The sequence below is a fragment of the Notolepis coatsorum genome (genome assembly GCF_963971535.1).
Source record: "Notolepis coatsorum genome assembly, chromosome: 3".
Lineage (NCBI taxonomy): Eukaryota > Metazoa > Chordata > Actinopteri > Aulopiformes > Paralepididae > Notolepis > Notolepis coatsorum.
Genome location: NC_140167.1, coordinates 103,108,681 through 103,129,661, shown reverse-complemented (window position 1 = coordinate 103,129,661; position 20,981 = coordinate 103,108,681). Strand labels below are relative to the sequence as shown.

Here is a 20,981-nt window from a genome sequence, read left to right as displayed (position 1 = left end):
CTGTGTTTAGAGAAATTCATACTTAATATATCAATTAATAAAAGGTACATTTTAAGGGGGAACAGAACTTCTTCTTTTTTTTTGGAGGGGGTTTGTATCATTTGTGTCATTTGTTTGTATCAGAATGTGATTATTAAAAAGAATGTTAATGACCCATACTGAACATTTGATCAGAATGATCAGTTATTATTATTATCAAATAACGTTCCAGGAAATAATCCATAAAAAAAACATGGGAATGACGATGGAAAATAAAATAATAATAATAATAAAAAATTTGAACCAGTGTCATGGACTATTTGAGACTTAATTTACTGCTTAAGGCGAGGTGTCGACAGACAACGTTTTTTTCAAGGCGGACCGCTTTGAAAATCAAAAATATGCATAAAGCTCAGAGCGTTTCCAGAGCGTCTCGCGACTCCCGCAGGCTCCGCCACTTGCTCGATTTTGATTGGTCGGTCGAAAAAAGTCACCTTGATGAGCGGCGCTCCTCTTCTAAAAGTTGAACTATTTTCAACTTTATGCGCTGGGAGCGCTCCGCCCAAAAACGCTAGCCGCCGAGAGAGCGCTAAAACGCGGGGCTGGGAAAAGGAACGCGCCTGTCGCGTCTGTAGCAGAGAAATTAATGACAGAAAGGAGCTGACAACTCATGAAAAGCTGGCTGTGGACACGTCGCCTTAGGCAGAGTATCCAGTCAGAGTATCCAGCCAGCAACATACAATGCACAGGGACATGAGCTGCTGTAACATACAATGCACAGGGACAGGACTACAAACAATAGACTGTAGACTATTACTAACTTGTTTTCCTTTCCTCCATAGTCAATGAGCCAATTCATACCTACTGTACCATTTCAATCTATGGGAGCCTGTGAATGCAGCTGAGCTCGTTTTTTTTGTTAGTTTTTTTTTTTAAACTGTCTGCTTTTGATTTGATGAATGTGATTGCCCAATTAACGCCTCTTATAGACTAACCGCGAGTTCCCCCCCCCCCCCCCCTCCCCCAAAAAACTAAAAACGATTGCACATTTGAGAGTGAACTGGTTTTTCTTCCGACTTTGACTCAGAAGGTATGAATAAGGCCTTTAGTGAGCGATCCCATTGACGAGCTGAATCGGCACAATATCCCATTGTGCTCTATGGCTTCAGGGCGTAAACGACGCGCCTAACAAGCGGTGTGAGCGTCGCTGTGCAGAATGAGCTGTTCCAAAATGAACCTGCCTCGTACCCCGTGTACCTGATGAAGCTACAAGCTACTAGCTAGCGGGTTGTTCATGAGCGATTGCTTACTTCGGTCTCCAGGAATCAACCCCCCCCCCCCCGTCCAGCTATGAGAACAAGTGGGGAAAAAAAACACAACACCAACGTTCGCCACCGACCGACAGTTCTGTTCGTTGGGGGGAAACGCCACACTGTCACTCACGACCTCCATTCCCAAATCCCAGTTCCCTGTCCCATCAGGCACACTCCTTAAAAAAAACGTCGCAGGGCGGCCCGACCCGGGTCTGTGGGAACGCCATGCGTTTATTAGGAACACATGCGGGCGGGAGAGGAAAAGGCAGCGTGGTGAGGAGATAGCCTTCAGGGCTTTGTGAGAGAGGAGACATGTTATCAGAGCCTCCCAGGGCGTCCTCGCCGTGCGCTTCACTCGCAGCATTCCTGCGTCAGTGTGAGCCCTGATGACTACCGAGTTATTGACTGCGGTTGTTTTGACATTCCGCTACCAGCAGGGCCGGCTTCCAAGGAGCCTGAGGTGCCAAAGTGGAAAACCAGTGGTACATGTGTCAATAGGTATCTGGTGTCTGCCACCTCTTGTCTCCTCCCGCCACATCTGCTACGCGTTTCCAAAACTAATTCAGCAGAAGACGCTACAGGAGTTGCGTGTGGACTTACTGTCTAGACAATGTGTCTTTCTGCCCGGCTGTCTTAATGAAATCGTCTTCGCGGCAGAGCGATGCTAGGGGTCTGTTAGCGGTCCTTATCTCATGGATCATGTGTGTGGTTCTCAGAACTCTTTGGGGTTAGATGTGTTAGACCCCCATATAATTATTGTGAGCTTCCTCGCATATCTCCTCATGCTCGCAGCACAACTTGTACTGTAATTACTAAAGAATAGGATCTATTCATGCTTTATTGACAGGCCAATGCAACAGGGAGAGAAATACCACTAATTTTAACACATCACATCTTATTCATATGGCATTACAGCATTCTCATCATTATTTCAACTTGCATGGTTCTTAAACTACTCTAGACTAGATTATATTTATGCATCTATCTACTGCATTTACATCGCTTAGTAAATAAATGCAGGCAATGTATTATTAAATTGTATTATTATTGTTATTATTATTGTTATTAATAATAATAATAATTAAATGTGATGTTATTTTAATATGTTGAGTCAAATTATAATCTACTGCATTTTGAGGTGAAATGTGAGATTCAAAGATGTTTAAAATAAATTAATAACAATATCTGTCTGCAGTGTGAGTGGTTGCCATGGTAACTAAGGATTGTGTCAGAAACCACTGGATGGTGCATGCGTGTAGAAAGGGGTCAGGTCTTGTTAGTCTTGTTAGTCGCTGTTATCAACATGGTAGCGGAGTGAGACGGCAACCTCCACCTCCTGAAGGCCTCTGCATGCTACAGCAAATTCAAAGCAACTTCAACACAACATCGACAAAGCAACGGTGTTGCAGACACATTACCTTTATGCTTCTGCAAAATCAACGCGCAGCCTATGATGCAACAAAATGTACCCCGGATGTGCGGCTCGAGCGCGCCCAGCCCGCCTGAATACTTTGGGCAGCCGAAGGTGCGCACTCTAGCCATTACAAACGGATTTCCCTTCTCAACCATACATCGTTAGTATAATAATAGCCCTGTTTATGATTGTTTTCGCTTGTGTTCTTGTATATAGTGTAATATCAACCCAGTCCATCCCCATTGTTTCCCCAATCTCCTTCCACGAATTCATCGTCATAATGCTATCCTTGTAGTCTTTAGACCCGCTATTATATAAATGTTGGTACTTTCGGACCTCCTCTGCAATACGTTCCTGCATTTGATTCATTTTAAACAAACAATTAAACAAGTGTAATGAAACAATACACTAGCTATCGAGCTCCTGTCAGAAAGTTTTCTTTTGGTCTCGAGCCAGGAACACTAGAAGTGACAGACAGCCCCGCCCCCATTCACTACCAACCAATCACTGCTACGCAATACCAACGCAACAGGTCTTTAGATTAGATTTTGGACACAGGTACGCAACGCCCAAGCAACACAGTCTACAAGACTGTCTGCAACAAGCGCACTGAAATCGCGCCGATGTTGTGTTGAAGTTGCTTTGAATTTGCTGTAGCATGCAGAGGCCTTGAGACACTGCCTGTCGAGTCAAAGTTTTTGAGTCAAGTGTTTTAGGGTTAAGGACAGTCTTGAGCAACAAGTATGTATTTTACGAATCGTCATAGTGGGACAAGAGCCACAGGACTCAGAAACTATTTAGATCAATTTATAATAGATCTCTGACTGAATCACAGTTGAGCCTCCTCACATACCCCCCCTGGGGGGTTCCCATGTACCTCAGTCTGAGGAGAGCGGTATGACACAACCGCTGGAATAAGGCCTAGCTGTTGGGTTAACAAGGATTCTAAATGATAATAATACAAACGTGGACAAAATAACAACGTCGACATCCAAGAAACACAAACCAATGAAAAGTAAGATTTATCCCCGTATTGTAAATGAGGCTCAAGCGATGCGTTTTGTGTTGTTTTCTTTCAACGTTTAACACAGTATCGCTGTGTGTGAGTGATGGCCTCACAAGTTTTATATAATCAAATCCTCCCCCATTTGCTGGCCTGTGGTTGTTATTTACAAGGAAGTGTTGAGTCTAGAGGAGGAGACGTGAGATGAACTTGGACTGGAACCAGTTAGAGAAAGAGAGAGAGAGAGAGAGAGAGAGAGAGAGAGAGAGAGAGAGAGAGAGAGAGAGAGAGAGAGAGAGAGGAGAGAGAGAGAGAGAGAGAGAGAAGAATTGGAGAAGAGAACAGAGAAGAGAAGAACAGAGAGAAGATACGAACAGAGAAGAGAAGAACAGAGAGAAGAGAAGAACAGAGAAGAGAATAGAGAGAGAAGAGAAGAACAGAGGAGATAGAAGTGAATAATAGAGAAAAGAGAAGAACATAGAGAAGAGAAGAACAGAGAGAGGAGAAGAGAAGAACAGAAGAGAGGAGAAAAGAAAAGAAGAACAGATTTAGATTTTATTTGATTTTATTAACGATCCCCATAGCTGGTGCCATTAGCAACCAGCTAGTCTTCCTGGGGTCCACACAAAAAAACATACAAAAACAATTATTGTTGCAGAATTATTAAAAGTCAGTACTCAACACACAATGCATAATGAAGCTAACAAATAAGATAGCTAACATTACATGCAAGCAAAGAAACAAAACAAAAATACTTTACCGTGTTAAATACGGTTTAAGATTTTTTATTTTTAAACGTTAATTTACTGTAAATGCAGCAGAGGTTTTGAGGTTAAAGAGTCAATGATCAAAAAAATTAAATATCTCCTTAAAGCGTTGGTTTTTAAAGCTGCCCATTACTGGAACGTCTGGTGTAATGCTCGTGCACAGTATTACTATAAACAATCTGTTTATGTATAAAAACAGGAGTCTTACTGCTCATGACCAACTTGAACAGCAAGTGTATTTAAAGACAACCTATTTTCAACTTTGAGCCAAGAGAGGCGGGCATGCATACGGCTCACATTAGACCTTAGTGAGCAGCCCAGTACCAACCGTGCTGCCCTGTTCTGGACCACCTGGAGCTTCCTGAGGTCACCACTGGCAGCAGATGACCACATTGTAGAGCAATAGTCAAGATGACATAAAACTAAACTTTGAACTATCTGACATAAAAGGGGACGGGCAACAAAAGAAGCACATTTCCTGGAAATACCAATTGCTCTTCCCATTTTAAAAACAATATAATTAAAGTGGTGCAATCCAGCATCACTCCAAGGAGTTTAGTACTTTCAACTTGTTGAACTGCAGAATTATACAAGTTTAAATGAAGCTTTGGATTTGTAGATAACCTGTGCCTTGTTCCAGAGAGAAGAGGAGAACAGAAGAGAAGAGAAAAGAGAGAAGTGAGAAGAGAGGAACAGAGAGGAGAGAAGAGAGGAACAGAGAGAAGAGAAGAGAAGAGAAGAGAAGAGAAGAGAAGAGAAGAGAAGAGAAGAGAAGAGAAGAGAAGAGAAGAGAAGAGAAGAGAAGAGAAGAGAAGAAGAACAGAGAGAATAGAAGAACAGAGGAAGAGAAGAGAAGAGAAGAGAAGAGAAGAGAAGAGAAGAGAAGAGAAGAGAAGAGAAGAGAAGAGAAGAGAAGAGAAGAGAAGAGAAGAGAAGAGAAGAGAAGGGACGGGACGGGAAGGGAAGAGAAGAGAAGGGAAGGGAAGGGAAGGGAAGAGAAGAGAAGAGAAGAGAAGAGAAGAGAAGAGAAGAGAAGAGAAGAGAAGAGAAGAGAAGAGAAGAGAAGAGAAGAGAAGAGAAGAGGAGAGAAGAGAGACACTGAGAAAGACAGACAGATGGAGGATGGGTGGGGGGCTGCTCACCCCATTGGTGGTCTTCCTCCTCTTCTTCTTGGAAGGTACCAGAGACTTGCTGGGAACGCTCCAGCTCCAGAACACCTTGTAGTGGTGGACTGGGATGTCGGGCTCCTCCGGCAGCGTCCAGTTGAGACGGGCCGTCATCAGGCCCTCGTCACCGAGCGTCACGTTGGCGACACGCAGACCGGCGGGGCTGGGAGGGGCAGAGGGGTCTGAGGACAAGGACAAGCAGAGGCATTGTGAGTTTCCTTTGGTGATCTCTACAGCAGTGGTTCCCAAAGTCGGGGTCGCGACCCAAAGGTGGGCCGCGAGCAGCCACGGGTGGGCCGCGAGATGATAAAAAAAAAAAAAAAAAAAGTATTTTTTATTTTTTTATTATTATTTATTTTTGTCAGGCCACTGAACTTAGAAGCAGGCCAGGACAGTGTTTCTAGTTGTATTCTAAAATTCTATTCTATTGTATTCTAAAATGTGACTATATGGTTTTATATTAACTTAATAAATAAACAAAATCTACTTATTTCAACGAACATTTCAAACTAAATAACAGATTATGCACATAAAACGCTGAAAACAACCGAAGCAACAATAGTATTTTAATGAGGCTATTATTATTATCATTATTATTTTGCAACAAGTTAGCCCTCTCATAAATAGCACATATAAATGAATAACTAACTTGAACTAACTTAATAGGATTGAAGTGATATTTGGCTTAAAAAATCGGTCGCCTGGCAAAAAAAAAAAAAAAAAAAGCCAGACGATGTGCATTGGGCCGCGGCGCTCTGACGCCTTATTTTCTGGGCCCTGGCCTGAAAAGTTTGGGAACCACTGCTCTACAGCACAGTGTTTTACGTGGGCACACAGCATTTAAGACTTTCTCAGACGCACAACTACTGCACCTTTGCTGACAGATATATCAGGGTATTGGACAAAAAGCCCTAAGTTAGGAAAATGCACCTAAAAGAGGCACTTCACCAAAACAACAATGTCGATTTATTTTGCATATAATCTCACACACACATTCAAAAACTCTAAACAGTTTTGCACACATTCATTTCGTTTGACAAGTTATTGAAAGTAATATTAGTTTGAATATTTCCATTGGTGATGTCATCGGGACATTAAATCCTTGTGTTGTGTTAATTACAGCTTGATGAAATGATAAGGTAGCAGTCCCTATAAGACAAGGTATTGCTATTTTTTCATCTACATCATTTCATGGAGCTGTAATTAGGGGGTGGCTGGGGGACACTGTACACTGTACATTGGAATATTGACAAAGCCATACTTGGTCATTTACTGTACATTGGAGGGGGTTGGGTTAGGACATTTGCAGGGGCCAGTTTCGAATTGCAGTCTCCCGTAGGTGTTCTTTGAGAGTGGTTTTGAAAGTGGGTAGTGATTCACATTCCTTTACAGCTTTGGGTAGGGTGTTCCACATTGATGTGGCATAATTGCGAAACGTGTTTAGTCCCTTGTTTGAGCCGAATCTGGGTTTAACATGATTTCTGGAGCTCCCTCTGGTGTTGTGATCGTGGTATTCACTGACCTTTGGGAAGTATTTTGACATGTACATGGGTACCTTGGTCGTGTAGTGTATCTTGTAGACCAGGCCCATTGCAAGTTGCTGTACTCTGTCGTCTACTCTAAGCCATCCTAGGTTGTCAAAGTGGGCAGGGGTGAGGTGGGTTCTAGGAGTAAGGTCAAGCAGTAGTCTGACCAGTTTGTTTTGAGATGTTTGTAATTTTGGTTTTAGTGCCTTTGAGGTGCTTTGGTACCATGAGGTGCAAGCATAGTCGTGGTACCCTTGAATGAGTGCTCCTGCCAGAGTCTTCAGGGTATTCTTGTTTACCAGAGAGGAGATCCGGTACAAGAATCAAGTTTGTTGGTTGACTTTTTTTATTACATTGGATGCCATTTTGTCACAGGAAAGATTAGCCTCTAGGATGGAACCCATGTGCGTGTAGTCTTTTACCAACAAACTTGCATTTTTCCGCGATCTGATTGGCCACTGACGTTTCTGGTCATGTGACATCTGCACCAATCGCGTGCCGCCTGTTTCTATCACTGGTTAAGCTTAGGCACTCTTTCGAAGTTGGTTAAGGTTAGAGTTTGTCTTAGAGCAGGGCGATAGAACACCAGCCCTGATTCCAAACTCTAACCTTAACCAACTTCTAAAGAGTCGCCTAAGCTTAACCAGTGATAGAACTAGGCGTTAGGTAGTTTGCAGGCTGTTAGAGGCGGAAATAGGCGCAGAAACAGGCGTCACACGATTGGCGCAGATGTCACATGACCAGAAACGTCAGTGGCCAATCAGATTGCGGAAAAATGCAAGTTTGTTGGTTAAAAAAAACTAGACGCAACCCAGGTAGGTAATTTCATCTTTCCCTGTCTTTCCTTGTCAGCTCAACTAGCCAATTTGGCAGACAGCCACCTTGTATTGACTCAGACTACCGTAATTCCTCTAATAGCAGAATGGGTACAGTACATTACAGCTCAATACATACAATTGTTAAGGGGATGCAGACCAGAGAAAGACTTTCGTCTTGTTTACATCAGGGACCGTCCCCCATTTTCAATTCATCATAGTATCCTAGTGAACGAGAGTGTTGGTTATGACTGACAGACAGTGGAGCTGTTTGCAGATAGCGAGCATTTTGACGTGTTGCGTGGTGGCGATGTCTCGCAGACAATACAACTACAAGTATAATTATATAATATATATATTTTATATAAAAAAAAATTATATAAAAAAAAAAAATAATTAATCAAAAACGATCGATATCTCAGCACCCCCACTCCCCGCGGACTTCTCGCGGCCCTGGATGAGGCTAGATGTTGATACTGTCTCGTCTCAAAGAGGCAGCTGAGGCTAGATGTTGATACTGTCTCGTCACAAAGAGGCAGCTGAGGCTAGATGTTGATACTGTCTCGTCCCAAAGAGGCAGCTGAGGCTAGATGTTGATACTGTCTCGTCTCAAAGAGGCAGCTGAGGCTAGATGTTGATACTGTCTCGTCTCAAAGAGGCAGCTGAGGCTAGATGTTGATACTGTCTCGTCACAAAGAGGCAGCTGAGGCTAGATGTTGATACTGTCTCGTCTCAAAGAGGCAGCTGAGGCTAGATGTTGATACTGTCTCGTCCCAAAGAGGCAGCTGAGGCTAGATGTTGATACTGTCTCGTCTCAAAGAGGCAGCTGAGGCTAGATGTTGATACTGTCTCGTCACAAAGAGGCAGCTGAGGCTAGATGTTGATACTGTCTCGTCCCAAAGAGGCAGATGAGGCTAGATGTTGATACCGTCTCGTCTCAAAGAGGCAGCTGAGGCTAGATGTTGATACTGTCTCGTCTCAAAGAGGCAGATGAGGCTAGGTGTTGATACTGTCTCGTCTCAAAGAGGCAGCTGAGGCTAGATGTTGATACTGTCTCGTCTCAAAGAGGCAGATGAGGCTAGATGTTGAGGCTAGATGTTGATACTGTCTCGTCCCAAAGAGGCAGATGAGGCTAGATGTTGATACTGTCTCGTCTCAAAGAGGCAGCTGAGGCTAGATGTTGATACTGTCTCGTCTCAAAGAGGCAGCTGAGGCTAGATGTTGATACTGTCTCGTCTCAAAGAGGCAGCTGAGGCTAGATGTTGATACTGTCTCGTCACAAAGAGGCAGATGAGGCTAGATGTTGATACTGTCTCGTCCCAAAGAGGCAGCTGAGGCTAGATGTTGATACTGTCTCGTCACAAAGAGGCAGATGAGGCTAGATGTTGATACTGTCTCGTCTCAAAGAGGCAGATGAGGCTAGATGTTGATACTGTCTCGTCTCAAAGAGGCAGCTGAGGCTAGATGTTGATACTGTCTCGTCTCAAAGAGGCAGCTGAGGCTAGATGTTGATACTGTCTCGTCCCAAAGAGGCAGCTGAGGCTAGATGTTGATACTGTCTCGTCTCAAAGAGGCAGCTGAGGCTAGATGTTGATACTGTCTCGTCACAAAGAGGCAGATGAGGCTAGATGTTGATACTGTCTCGTCTCAAAGAGGCAGATGAGGCTAGATGTTGATACTGTCTCGTCACAAAGAGGCAGATGAGGCTAGATGTTGATACTGTCTCGTCCCAAAGAGGCAGCTGAGGCTAGATGTTGATACTGTCTCGTCACAAAGAGGCAGATGAGGCTAGATGTTGATACTGTCTCGTCTCAAAGAGGCAGATGAGGCTAGATGTTGATACTGTCTCGTCCCAAAGAGGCAGCTGAGGCTAGATGTTGATACTGTCTCGTCTCAAAGAGGCAGCTGAGGCTAGATGTTGATACTGTCTCGTCTCAAAGAGGCAGATGAGGCTAGGTGTTGATACTGTCTCGTCACAAAGAGGCAGATGAGGCTAGATGTTGATACTGTCTCGTCTCAAAGAGGCAGATGAGGCTAGATGTTGATACTGTCTCGTCTCAAAGAGGCAGATGAGGCTAGATGTTGATACCGTCTCGTCTCAAAGAGGCAGCTGAGGCTAGATGTTGATACTGTCTCGTCTCAAAGAGGCAGCTGAGGCTAGATGTTGATACTGTCTCGTCTCAAAGAGGCAGATGAGGCTAGATGTTGATACTGTCTCGTCACAAAGAGGCAGATGAGGCTAGATGTTGATACTGTCTCGTCTCAAAGAGGCAGATGAGGCTAGATGTTGATACTGTCTCGTCACAAAGAGGCAGCTGAGGCTAGATGTTGATACCGTCTCGTCTCAAAGAGGCAGCTGAGGCTAGATGTTGATACTGTCTCGTCCCAAAGAGGCAGCTGAGGCTAGATGTTGATACTGTCTCGTCTCAAAGAGGCAGATGAGGCTAGATGTTGATACTGTCTCGTCTCAAAGAGGCAGCTGAGGCTAGATGTTGATACTGTCTCGTCTCAAAGAGGCAGCTGAGGCTAGATGTTGATACTGTCTCGTCTCAAAGAGGCAGCTGAGGCTAGATGTTGATACCGTCTCGTCCCAAAGAGGCAGATGAGGCTAGATGTTGATACTGTCTCGTCCCAAAGAGGCAGCTGAGGCTAGATGTTGATACTGTCTCGTCTCAAAGAGGCAGATGAGGCTAGATGTTGATACTGTCTCGTCTCAAAGAGGCAGCTGAGGCTAGATGTTGATACTGTCTCGTCTCAAAGAGGCAGCTGAGGCTAGATGTTGATACTGTCTCGTCTCAAAGAGGCAGCTGAGGCTAGATGTTGATACTGTCTCGTCTCAAAGAGGCAGATGAGGCTAGATGTTGATACTGTCTCGTCTCAAAGAGGCAGCTGAGGCTAGATGTTGATACTGTCTCGTCTCAAAGAGGCAGATGAGGCTAGATGTTGAGGCTAGATGTTGAGGCTAGATGTTATAGATGTTGATGTTGTCACCTTGTTTCATGTCGTGATACATCGACTCCGTTTCTCTCGCTCCGTTTCTCTCGCTCTGGTTCTGAAAGCCCGGAGAGGTGTCTGGCAGGGGCCTGCATGCTAAGGAATGGTGGGTGGAGGCTCGCTGCCTGTCTGGGAGGCGTCACTAATTGGCAGGGAAGGATGGTGAAAAGAAACTTTCCTAAGTCCTAAACACGATGCTTTGCCTCCAAGTCAACATTAAGCGTGTTGTTTGGGCGCATATTCCATTGTTTGATTGTTATATATATTTAGTTAAACGCATGATGCGGTTGTTTCTGCTTGACATAGTGGGAGGGACTAAGCAAGAAAACCCCTCTCCTTCTTGATCAAAGCAAGGCAGTATTTCTACCGGAGGACTCAATCCAACTAAACCCTTTGTTTCCCCTGTGGGAGTTGTTCTCTTATCTTCAGTGGGGGGGGGGTTAAGCCTGTGGATCTCATTGAGACATGTGACATGATTTGGGGCTATAGTTATACTAATAAATTTGGACTCAACTCATCATTAGACGATGTCCAAAAACCTCTGAAGCCAAAAGAAAAACAAAGTGAAGTAAGAGACCTGGAGACGTGGGAACGTGATGCACTGGACATATGAGGAGCCCCAGGAGGAGCAGTTACCTTGGTAAGAATTAATGGGGATCCAAATAAACAATAATAGACCCAGGCGGCTTTTGGCTCATTTCATTCTTAAAGGGGCATTTTGCACATGTTTAACCTGAATCCTTTGCTGTGTTGTGAGGAGGACATAAAAACCCAACGTGTCTCTGGAGTTCTGCCTGGAAGACCTCTAGTGAACCGCAGTTCTCAACTATCTTTAACTGTGGTACTGTAGGTCCAAAATTGAGGAAATTTGAGGAAATAGTTGAGGGAACAGTTCACTAGAGGTCTGTAGTTCACTAGAGGTCTGCAGTTCACTAGAGGTCTACAGTTCACTAGAGGTCTGCAGTTCACTAGAGGTCTACAGTTCACTAGAGGTCTACAGTTCACTAGAGGTCTGTAGTTCACTAGAGGTCTGTAGTTCACTAGAGGTCTGTAGTTCACTAGAGGTCTGTAGTTCACTAGAGGTCTGTAGTTCACTAGAGGTCTGTATTTCACTAGAGGTCTACAGTTCACTAGAGGTATGTAGTTCACTAGAGGTCTACAGTTCACTAGAGGTCTGTAGTTCACTAGAGGTCTACAGTTCACTAGAGGTCTGTAGTTCACTAGAGGTCTACAGTTCACTAGAGGTCTACAGTTCACTAGAGGTCTGTAGTTCACTAGAGGTCTGTAGTTCACTAGAGGTCTACAGTTCACTAGAGGTCTACAGTTCACTAGAGGTATGTAGTTCACTAGAGGTCTGTAGTTCACTAGAGGTCTACAGTTCACTAGAGGTCTGTAGTTCACTAGAGGTCTACAGTTCACTAGAGGTCTGTAGTTCACTAGAGGTCTACAGTTCACTAGAGGTCTACAGTTCACTAGAGGTCTGTAGTTCACTAGAGGTCTGTAGTTCACTAGAGGTCTACAGTTCACTAGAGGTCTGTAGTTCACTAGAGGTCTGTATTTCACTAGAGGTCTACAGTTCACCAGAGGTCTGTAGTTCACTAGAGGTCTGTAGTTCACTAGAGGTCTGTAGTTCACTAGAGGTCTGTATTTCACTAGAGGTCTACAGTTCACTAGAGGTCTGTAGTTCACTAGAGGTCTGTAGTTCACTAGAGGTCTGTAGTTCACTAGAGGTCTGTAGTTCACTAGAGGTCTGTATTTCACTAGAGGTCTACAGTTCACCAGAGGTCTACAGTTCACTAGGGATGGGAATCGAAAACCGGTTCCCGTTGGGAACCGGTTCCTAATTGGCCGATGCCTGGAACCGTGTGGCTCCTGTGACTTTCGATTCCCTTAACGCTGCCAGGTTTTTCCTACAGTTGCGCGCGTTAGCATGTAGCCATGGCAGACTCTATTTGATTCCTTAAGGGCTCGAAATTGCCTGGCTTTTGGTCATATGCTCCCGAAATGCTCCCGCTGTTTGGCTACTTCTATGTGCAGTGAAAACTACTTGAATGCTTTCATTGATTTAGTTTAGGGTGAGCTAAAATTAGCCGCGGAGCTATCGCTAGCTAACGTGAGCTAACGCTATTTAATCAAGCTCACAAAGAGAGATAAACAGCTGACAGCGGATAGTACAGGTACAAATACAATAAAACAGCGGGTGGGGACTGTTCTGTAAACATTGTACTCTTTAGTTCACATATAATAAGAGCCGGATTGTTTATTTACTAAGTCCGTCAGACAGGAAGTACCATGGTGCAACATACAAATGTGTCCGTGTAGCAACACAAGCCAATACCTACAGGACAGGGGCCCGGGGAGGGAGCTCTGTGTGTCTGTGTGTGTGTGTGTGTGTGTGTGTGTGTGTGTGTGTGAGACAGAAGTCAGAGGAATAACGACTGTTATTCAATAGATTAAATTAGTTTAAGAATAAAAAAATAAATACATTTTAAGAGAATCTCAAATACATTATTTTATTTAAGTGTAGGCTATAGTTAATGTTTTATTTTTTACAGTTTTTGTATTTTTCTGACATGGTAAATGGCTGCTTTTTTATATAGCGCTTTTATCCAAAGCGCTTTACAATTTGTTCCTTACATTTTACCCAATCACTCACACATTCACACAACGACGGCGCAGGCAACCATGCAAGGTGCCAACCTGCTCATCGGGAGCAGTTAGGGGTTAAGTGTCTTGCTCAAGGACACATCGACACGCTGCCCGGGAGGAGCGGGAATCGAACCGGGAACCTCCGGATTGCCAGACGACTGCTCTACCTCCCGAGCCACTGTCGCCCCTGACATGGGGGCTCAACAATAAATGACAATCAGAAATGTCAAGTTGCATGTTGTTATTCTAACCAGCTTAGTTCTGTTGCATTTCCAATTTATTTATTTAAATTATAAATTGATCAGGTATCGATAAGAGAATCGATAAAGAATCGAATCGATAAGCAGAATCGATAATGGAATCGTATCGATAAAATCCTATCAATTCCCATCCCTACAGTTCACTAGAGGTCTGCAGTTCACTAGAGGTCTACAGTTCACTAGAGGTCTGCAGTTCACTAGAGGTCTACAGTTCACTAGAGGTCTACAGTTCACTAGAGGTCTGCAGTTCACTAGAGGTCTAAAGTTCACTAGAGGTCTGTAGTTCACTAGAGGTCTACAGTTCACTAGAGGTCTGTAGTTCACTAGAGGTCTACAGTTCACTAGAGGTCTGTAGTTCACTATAGGTATGTAGTTCACTAGAGGTCTGTAGTTCACTAGAGGTCTGTAGTTCACTAGAGGTCTGTAGTTCACTAGAGGTCTACAGTTCACTAGAGGTCTGTAGTTCACTAGAGGTCTGTAGTTCACTAGAGGTCTGTAGTTCACTAGAGGTATGTAGTTCACTAGAGGTCTACAGTTCACTAGAGGTCTGTAGTTCACTAGAGGTCTGTAGTTCACTAGAGGTCTACAGTTCACTAGAGGTCTACAGTTCACTAGAGGTCTACAGTTCACTAGAGGTCTACAGTTCACTAGAGGTCTGTAGTTCACTAGAGGTATGCAGTTCACTAGAGGTCTACAGTTCACTAGAGGTCTGTAGTTCACTAGAGGTCTGCAGTTCACTAGAGGTATGTAGTTCACTAGAGGTCTACAGTTCACTAGAGGTCTGTAGTTCACTAGAGGTCTGTAGTTCACTAGAGGTCTACAGTTCACTAGAGGTCTGCAGTTCACTAGAGGTCTGCAGTTCACTAGAGGTCTGTAGTTCACTAGAGGTCTGCAGTTCACTAGAGGTCTGCAGTTCACTAGAGGTCTACAGTTCACTAGAGGTCTACAGTTCACTAGAGGTCTGTAGTTCACTAGATGTCTGCAGTTCACTAGAGGTCTGTAGTTCACTAGAGGTCTGCAGTTCACTAGAGGTCTGCAGTTCACTAGAGGTCTGTAGTTCACTAGAGGTCTGCAGTTCACTAGAGGTCTACAGTTCACTAGAGGTCTGCAGTTCACTAGAGGTCTACAGTTCACTAGATGTCTGCAGTTCACTAGAGGTCTGTAGTTCACTAGAGGTCTACAGTTCACTAGAGGTCTGTAGTTCACTAGAGGTCTACAGTTCACTAGAGGTCTGTAGTCCACTAGAGGTCTGTAGTTCACTAGAGGTCTACAGTTCACTAGAGGTCTGCAGTTCACTAGAGGTCTGCAGTTCACTAGAGGTCTGTAGTTCACTAGAGGTCTGCAGTTCACTAGAGGTCTGCAGTTCACTAGAGGTCTGCAGTTCACTAGAGGTCTACAGTTCACTAGAGGTCTGCAGTTCACTAGAGGTCTGTAGTTCACTAGAGGTCTACAGTTCACTAGACTACTAGAGGTCTGTAGTTCACTAGAGGTCTACAGTTCACTAGAGGTCTGTAGTTCACTAGAGGTCTGTAGTTCACTAGAGGTCTACAGTTCACTAGAGGTCTGCAGTTCACTAGAGGTCTACAGTTCACTAGAGGTCTACAGTTCACTAGAGGTCTGCAGTTCACTAGAGGTCTGTAGTTCACTAGAGGTCTACAGTTCACTAGAGGTCTACAGTTCACTAGAGGTCTGTAGTTCACTAGAGGTCTGTAGTTCACTAGAGGTCTACAGTTCACTAGAGGTCTGTAGTTCACTAGAGGTCTGTAGTTCACTAGAGGTCTACAGTTCACTAGAGGTCTGTAGTTCACTAGAGGTCTGTAGTTCACTAGAGGTCTGTAGTTCACTAGAGGTCTGTAGTTCACTAGAGGTCTACAGTTCACTAGAGGTCTACAGTTCACTAGAGGTCTACAGTTCACTAGAGGTCTGCAGTTCACTAGAGGTCTACAGTTCACTAGAGGTCTGCAGTTCACTAGAGGTCTGTAGTTCACTAGAGGTCTACAGTTCACTAGAGGTCTACAGTTCACTAGAGGTCTACAGTTCACTAGAGGTCTACAGTTCACTAGAGGTCTGTAGTTCACTAGAGGTCTACAGTTCACTAGAGGTCTGTAGTTCACTAGAGGTCTACAGTTCACTAGAGGTCTGCAGTTCACTAGAGGTCTACAGTTCACTAGAGGTCTGTAGTTCACTAGAGGTCTACAGTTCACTAGAGGTCTGTAGTTCACTAGAGGTCTACAGTTCACTAGAGGTCTGCAGTTCACTAGAGGTCTACAGTTCACTAGAGGTCTGTAGTTCACTAGAGGTCTACAGTTCACTAGAGGTCTACAGTTCACTAGAGGTCTGTAGTTCACTAGAGGTCAGTTCACTAGAGGTCTGTAGTTCACTAGAGGTCTGCAGTTCACTAGAGGTCTACAGTTCACTAGAGGTCTACAGTTCACTAGAGGTCTGTAGTTCACTAGAGGTCTACAGTTCACTAGAGGTCTGTAGTTCACTAGAGGTCTACAGTTCACTAGAGGTCTGCAGTTCACTAGAGGTCTACAGTTCACTAGAGGTCTGTAGTTCACTAGAGGTCTGTAGTTCACTAGAGGTCTGTAGTTCACTAGAGGTCTACAGTTCACTAGAGGTATGTAGTTCACTAGAGGTCTGCAGTTCACTAGAGGTCTGTAGTTCACTAGAGGTCTGCAGTTCACTAGAGGTCTACAGTTCACTAGAGGTCTGCAGTTCACTAGAGGTCTACAGTTCACTAGAGGTCTACAGTTCACTAGAGGTCTGTAGTTCACTAGAGGTCTGTAGTTCACTAGAGGTCTGCAGTTCACTAGAGGTCTGTAGTTCACTAGAGGTCTACAGTTCACTAGAGGTCTGTAGTTCACTATAGGTATGTAGTTCACTAGAGGTCTGTAGTTCACTAGAGGTCTGTAGTTCACTAGAGGTCTGTAGTTCACTAGAGGTCTACAGTTCACTAGAGGTCTGTAGTTCACTAGAGGTCTGTAGTTCACTAGAGGTCTGTAGTTCACTAGAGGTATGTAGTTCACTAGAGGTCTACAGTTCACTAGAGGTCTGTAGTTCACTAGAGGTCTGTAGTTCACTAGAGGTCTACAGTTCACTAGAGGTCTACAGTTCACTAGAGGTCTACAGTTCACTAGAGGTCTACAGTTCACTAGAGGTCTGTAGTTCACTAGAGGTATGCAGTTCACTAGAGGTCTACAGTTCACTAGAGGTCTGTAGTTCACTAGAGGTCTGCAGTTCACTAGAGGTATGTAGTTCACTAGAGGTCTACAGTTCACTAGAGGTCTGTAGTTCACTAGAGGTCTGTAGTTCACTAGAGGTCTACAGTTCACTAGAGGTCTGCAGTTCACTAGAGGTCTGCAGTTCACTAGAGGTCTGTAGTTCACTAGAGGTCTGCAGTTCACTAGAGGTCTGCAGTTCACTAGAGGTCTACAGTTCACTAGAGGTCTACAGTTCACTAGAGGTCTGTAGTTCACTAGATGTCTGCAGTTCACTAGAGGTCTGTAGTTCACTAGAGGTCTGCAGTTCACTAGAGGTCTGCAGTTCACTAGAGGTCTGTAGTTCACTAGAGGTCTGCAGTTCACTAGAGGTCTACAGTTCACTAGAGGTCTGCAGTTCACTAGAGGTCTACAGTTCACTAGATGTCTGCAGTTCACTAGAGGTCTGTAGTTCACTAGAGGTCTACAGTTCACTAGAGGTCTGTAGTTCACTAGAGGTCTACAGTTCACTAGAGGTCTGTAGTCCACTAGAGGTCTGTAGTTCACTAGAGGTCTACAGTTCACTAGAGGTCTGCAGTTCACTAGAGGTCTGCAGTTCACTAGAGGTCTGTAGTTCACTAGAGGTCTGCAGTTCACTAGAGGTCTGCAGTTCACTAGAGGTCTGCAGTTCACTAGAGGTCTACAGTTCACTAGAGGTCTGCAGTTCACTAGAGGTCTGTAGTTCACTAGAGGTCTACAGTTCACTAGACTACTAGAGGTCTGTAGTTCACTAGAGGTCTACAGTTCACTAGAGGTCTGTAGTTCACTAGAGGTCTGTAGTTCACTAGAGGTCTACAGTTCACTAGAGGTCTGCAGTTCACTAGAGGTCTACAGTTCACTAGAGGTCTACAGTTCACTAGAGGTCTGCAGTTCACTAGAGGTCTGTAGTTCACTAGAGGTCTACAGTTCACTAGAGGTCTACAGTTCACTAGAGGTCTGTAGTTCACTAGAGGTCTGTAGTTCACTAGAGGTCTACAGTTCACTAGAGGTCTGTAGTTCACTAGAGGTCTGTAGTTCACTAGAGGTCTACAGTTCACTAGAGGTCTGTAGTTCACTAGAGGTCTGTAGTTCACTAGAGGTCTGTAGTTCACTAGAGGTCTGTAGTTCACTAGAGGTCTACAGTTCACTAGAGGTCTACAGTTCACTAGAGGTCTACAGTTCACTAGAGGTCTGCAGTTCACTAGAGGTCTACAGTTCACTAGAGGTCTGCAGTTCACTAGAGGTCTGTAGTTCACTAGAGGTCTACAGTTCACTAGAGGTCTACAGTTCACTAGAGGTCTACAGTTCACTAGAGGTCTACAGTTCACTAGAGGTCTGTAGTTCACTAGAGGTCTACAGTTCACTAGAGGTCTGTAGTTCACTAGAGGTCTACAGTTCACTAGAGGTCTGCAGTTCACTAGAGGTCTACAGTTCACTAGAGGTCTGTAGTTCACTAGAGGTCTACAGTTCACTAGAGGTCTGTAGTTCACTAGAGGTCTACAGTTCACTAGAGGTCTGCAGTTCACTAGAGGTCTACAGTTCACTAGAGGTCTGTAGTTCACTAGAGGTCTACAGTTCACTAGAGGTCTACAGTTCACTAGAGGTCTGTAGTTCACTAGAGGTCAGTTCACTAGAGGTCTGTAGTTCACTAGAGGTCTGCAGTTCACTAGAGGTCTACAGTTCACTAGAGGTCTACAGTTCACTAGAGGTCTGTAGTTCACTAGAGGTCTACAGTTCACTAGAGGTCTGTAGTTCACTAGAGGTCTACAGTTCACTAGAGGTCTGCAGTTCACTAGAGGTCTACAGTTCACTAGAGGTCTGTAGTTCACTAGAGGTCTGTAGTTCACTAGAGGTCTGTAGTTCACTAGAGGTCTACAGTTCACTAGAGGTATGTAGTTCACTAGAGGTCTGCAGTTCACTAGAGGTCTGTAGTTCACTAGAGGTCTGCAGTTCACTAGAGGTCTACAGTTCACTAGAGGTCTGCAGTTCACTAGAGGTCTACAGTTCACTAGAGGTCTACAGTTCACTAGAGGTCTGTAGTTCACTAGAGGTCTGTAGTTCACTAGAGGTCTGCAGTTCACTAGAGGTCTGTAGTTCACTAGAGGTCTACAGTTCACTAGAGGTCAGTAGTTCACTAGAGGTCTGCAGTTCACTAGAGGTCTGTAGTTCACTAGAGGTCTGCAGTTCACTAGAGGTCTACAGTTCACTAGAGGTCTACAGTTCACTAGAGGTCTGTAATTCACTAGAGGTCTGCAGTTCACTAGAGGTCTGCAGTTCACTAGAGGTCTACAGTTCACTAGAGGTCTACAGTTCACTAGAGGTCTACAGTTCACTAGAGGTCTACAGTTCACTAGAGGTCTACAGTTCACTAGAGGTCTGTAGTTCACTAGAGGTCTGTAGTTCACTAGAGGTCTGCAGTTCACTAGAGGTCTGCAGTTCACTAGAGGTCTAAAGTTCACTAGAGGTCTGTAGTTCACTAGAGGTCTACAGTTCACTAGAGGTCTGTAGTTCACTAGAGGTCTACAGTTCACTAGAGGTCTGTAGTTCACTAGAGGTCTGTAGTTCACTAGAGGTATGTAGTTCACTAGAGGTCTGTAGTTCACTAGAGGTCTACAGTTCACTAGAGGTCTGTAGTTCACTAGAGGTCTGTAGTTCACTAGAGGTCTACAGTTCACTAGAGGTCTACAGTTCACTAGGTCTGTAGTTCACTAGAGGTCTACAGTTCACTAGAGGTCTACAGTTCACTAGAGGTCTACAGTTCACTAGAGGTCTACAGTTCACTAGAGGTCTGTAGTTCACTAGAGGTCTGTAGTTCACTAGAGGTCTACAGTTCACTAGAGGTATGTAGTTCACTAGAGGTCTACAGTTCACTAGAGGTCTGTAGTTCACTAGAGGTCTGTAGTTCACTAGAGGTCTGTAGTTCACTAGAGGTCTGCAGTTCACTAGAGGTCTACAGTTCACTAGAGGTCTGTAGTTCACTAGAGGTCTACAGTTCACTAGAGGTCTGCAGTTCAGTTCACTAGAGGTCTACAGTTCACTAGAGGTCTGTAGTTCACTAGAGGTCTACAGTTCACTAGAGGTCTGCAGTTCAGTTCACTAGAGGTCTACAGTTCACTAGAGGTCTGCAGTTCAGTTCACTAGAGGTCTGTAGTTCACTAGAGGTCTGTAGTTCACTAGAGGTCTACAGTTCACTAGAGGTCTGCAGTTCACTAGAGGTCTGTAGTTCACTAGAGGTCTACAGTTCACTAGAGGTCTGTAGTTCACTAGAGGTCTGCAGTTCACTAGAGGTATGTAGTTCACTAGAGGTATGTAGTTCACTAGAGGTCTACAGTTCACTAGAGGTCTGTAGTTCACTAGAGGTCTGTAGTTCACTAGAGGTCTACAGTTCACTAGAGGTCTACAGTTCACTAGAGGTCTGTAGTTCACTAGAGGTCTACAGTTCACTAGAGGTCTGTAGTTCACTAGAGGTCTGCAGTTCACTAGAGGTCTGTAGTTCACTAGAGGTCTACAGTTCACTAGAGGTCTGTAGTTCACTAGAGGCCTGCAGTTCACTAGAGGTCTACAGTTCACTAGAGGTCTACAGTTCACTAGAGGTCTGTAGTTCACTAGAGGTCTGTAGTTCACTAGAGGTCTGTAGTTCACTAGAGGTCTACAGTTCACTAGAGGTCTGTAGTTCACTAGAGGTCTACAGTTCACTAGAGGTCTACAGTTCACTAGAGGTCTGCAGTTCACCAGAGGTCTACAGTTCACTAGAGGTCTGTAGTTCACTAGAGGTCTACAGTTCACTAGAGGTCTACAGTTCACTAGAGGTCTACAGTTCACTAGAGGTCTGCAGTTCACTAGAGGTCTGCAGTTC

General features: G+C 44.4%; 1 protein-coding gene across 2 annotated transcripts in view; it reads right to left on the bottom strand.

Moving 5' to 3' along the window:
• The window catches only part of anos1 (anosmin 1), a 193,773-nt gene that overhangs the window by 34,115 nt on the left and 138,677 nt on the right, over positions 1 to 20,981 (bottom strand). For both annotated transcript variants that reach the window (XM_084311629.1, XM_084311630.1), the window contains one exon: positions 5,619 to 5,824. In XM_084311629.1, coding sequence (XP_084167755.1) covers positions 5,619 to 5,824 — 206 coding nt within the window. The remainder of the gene's footprint in view (positions 1 to 5,618; positions 5,825 to 20,981) is intronic.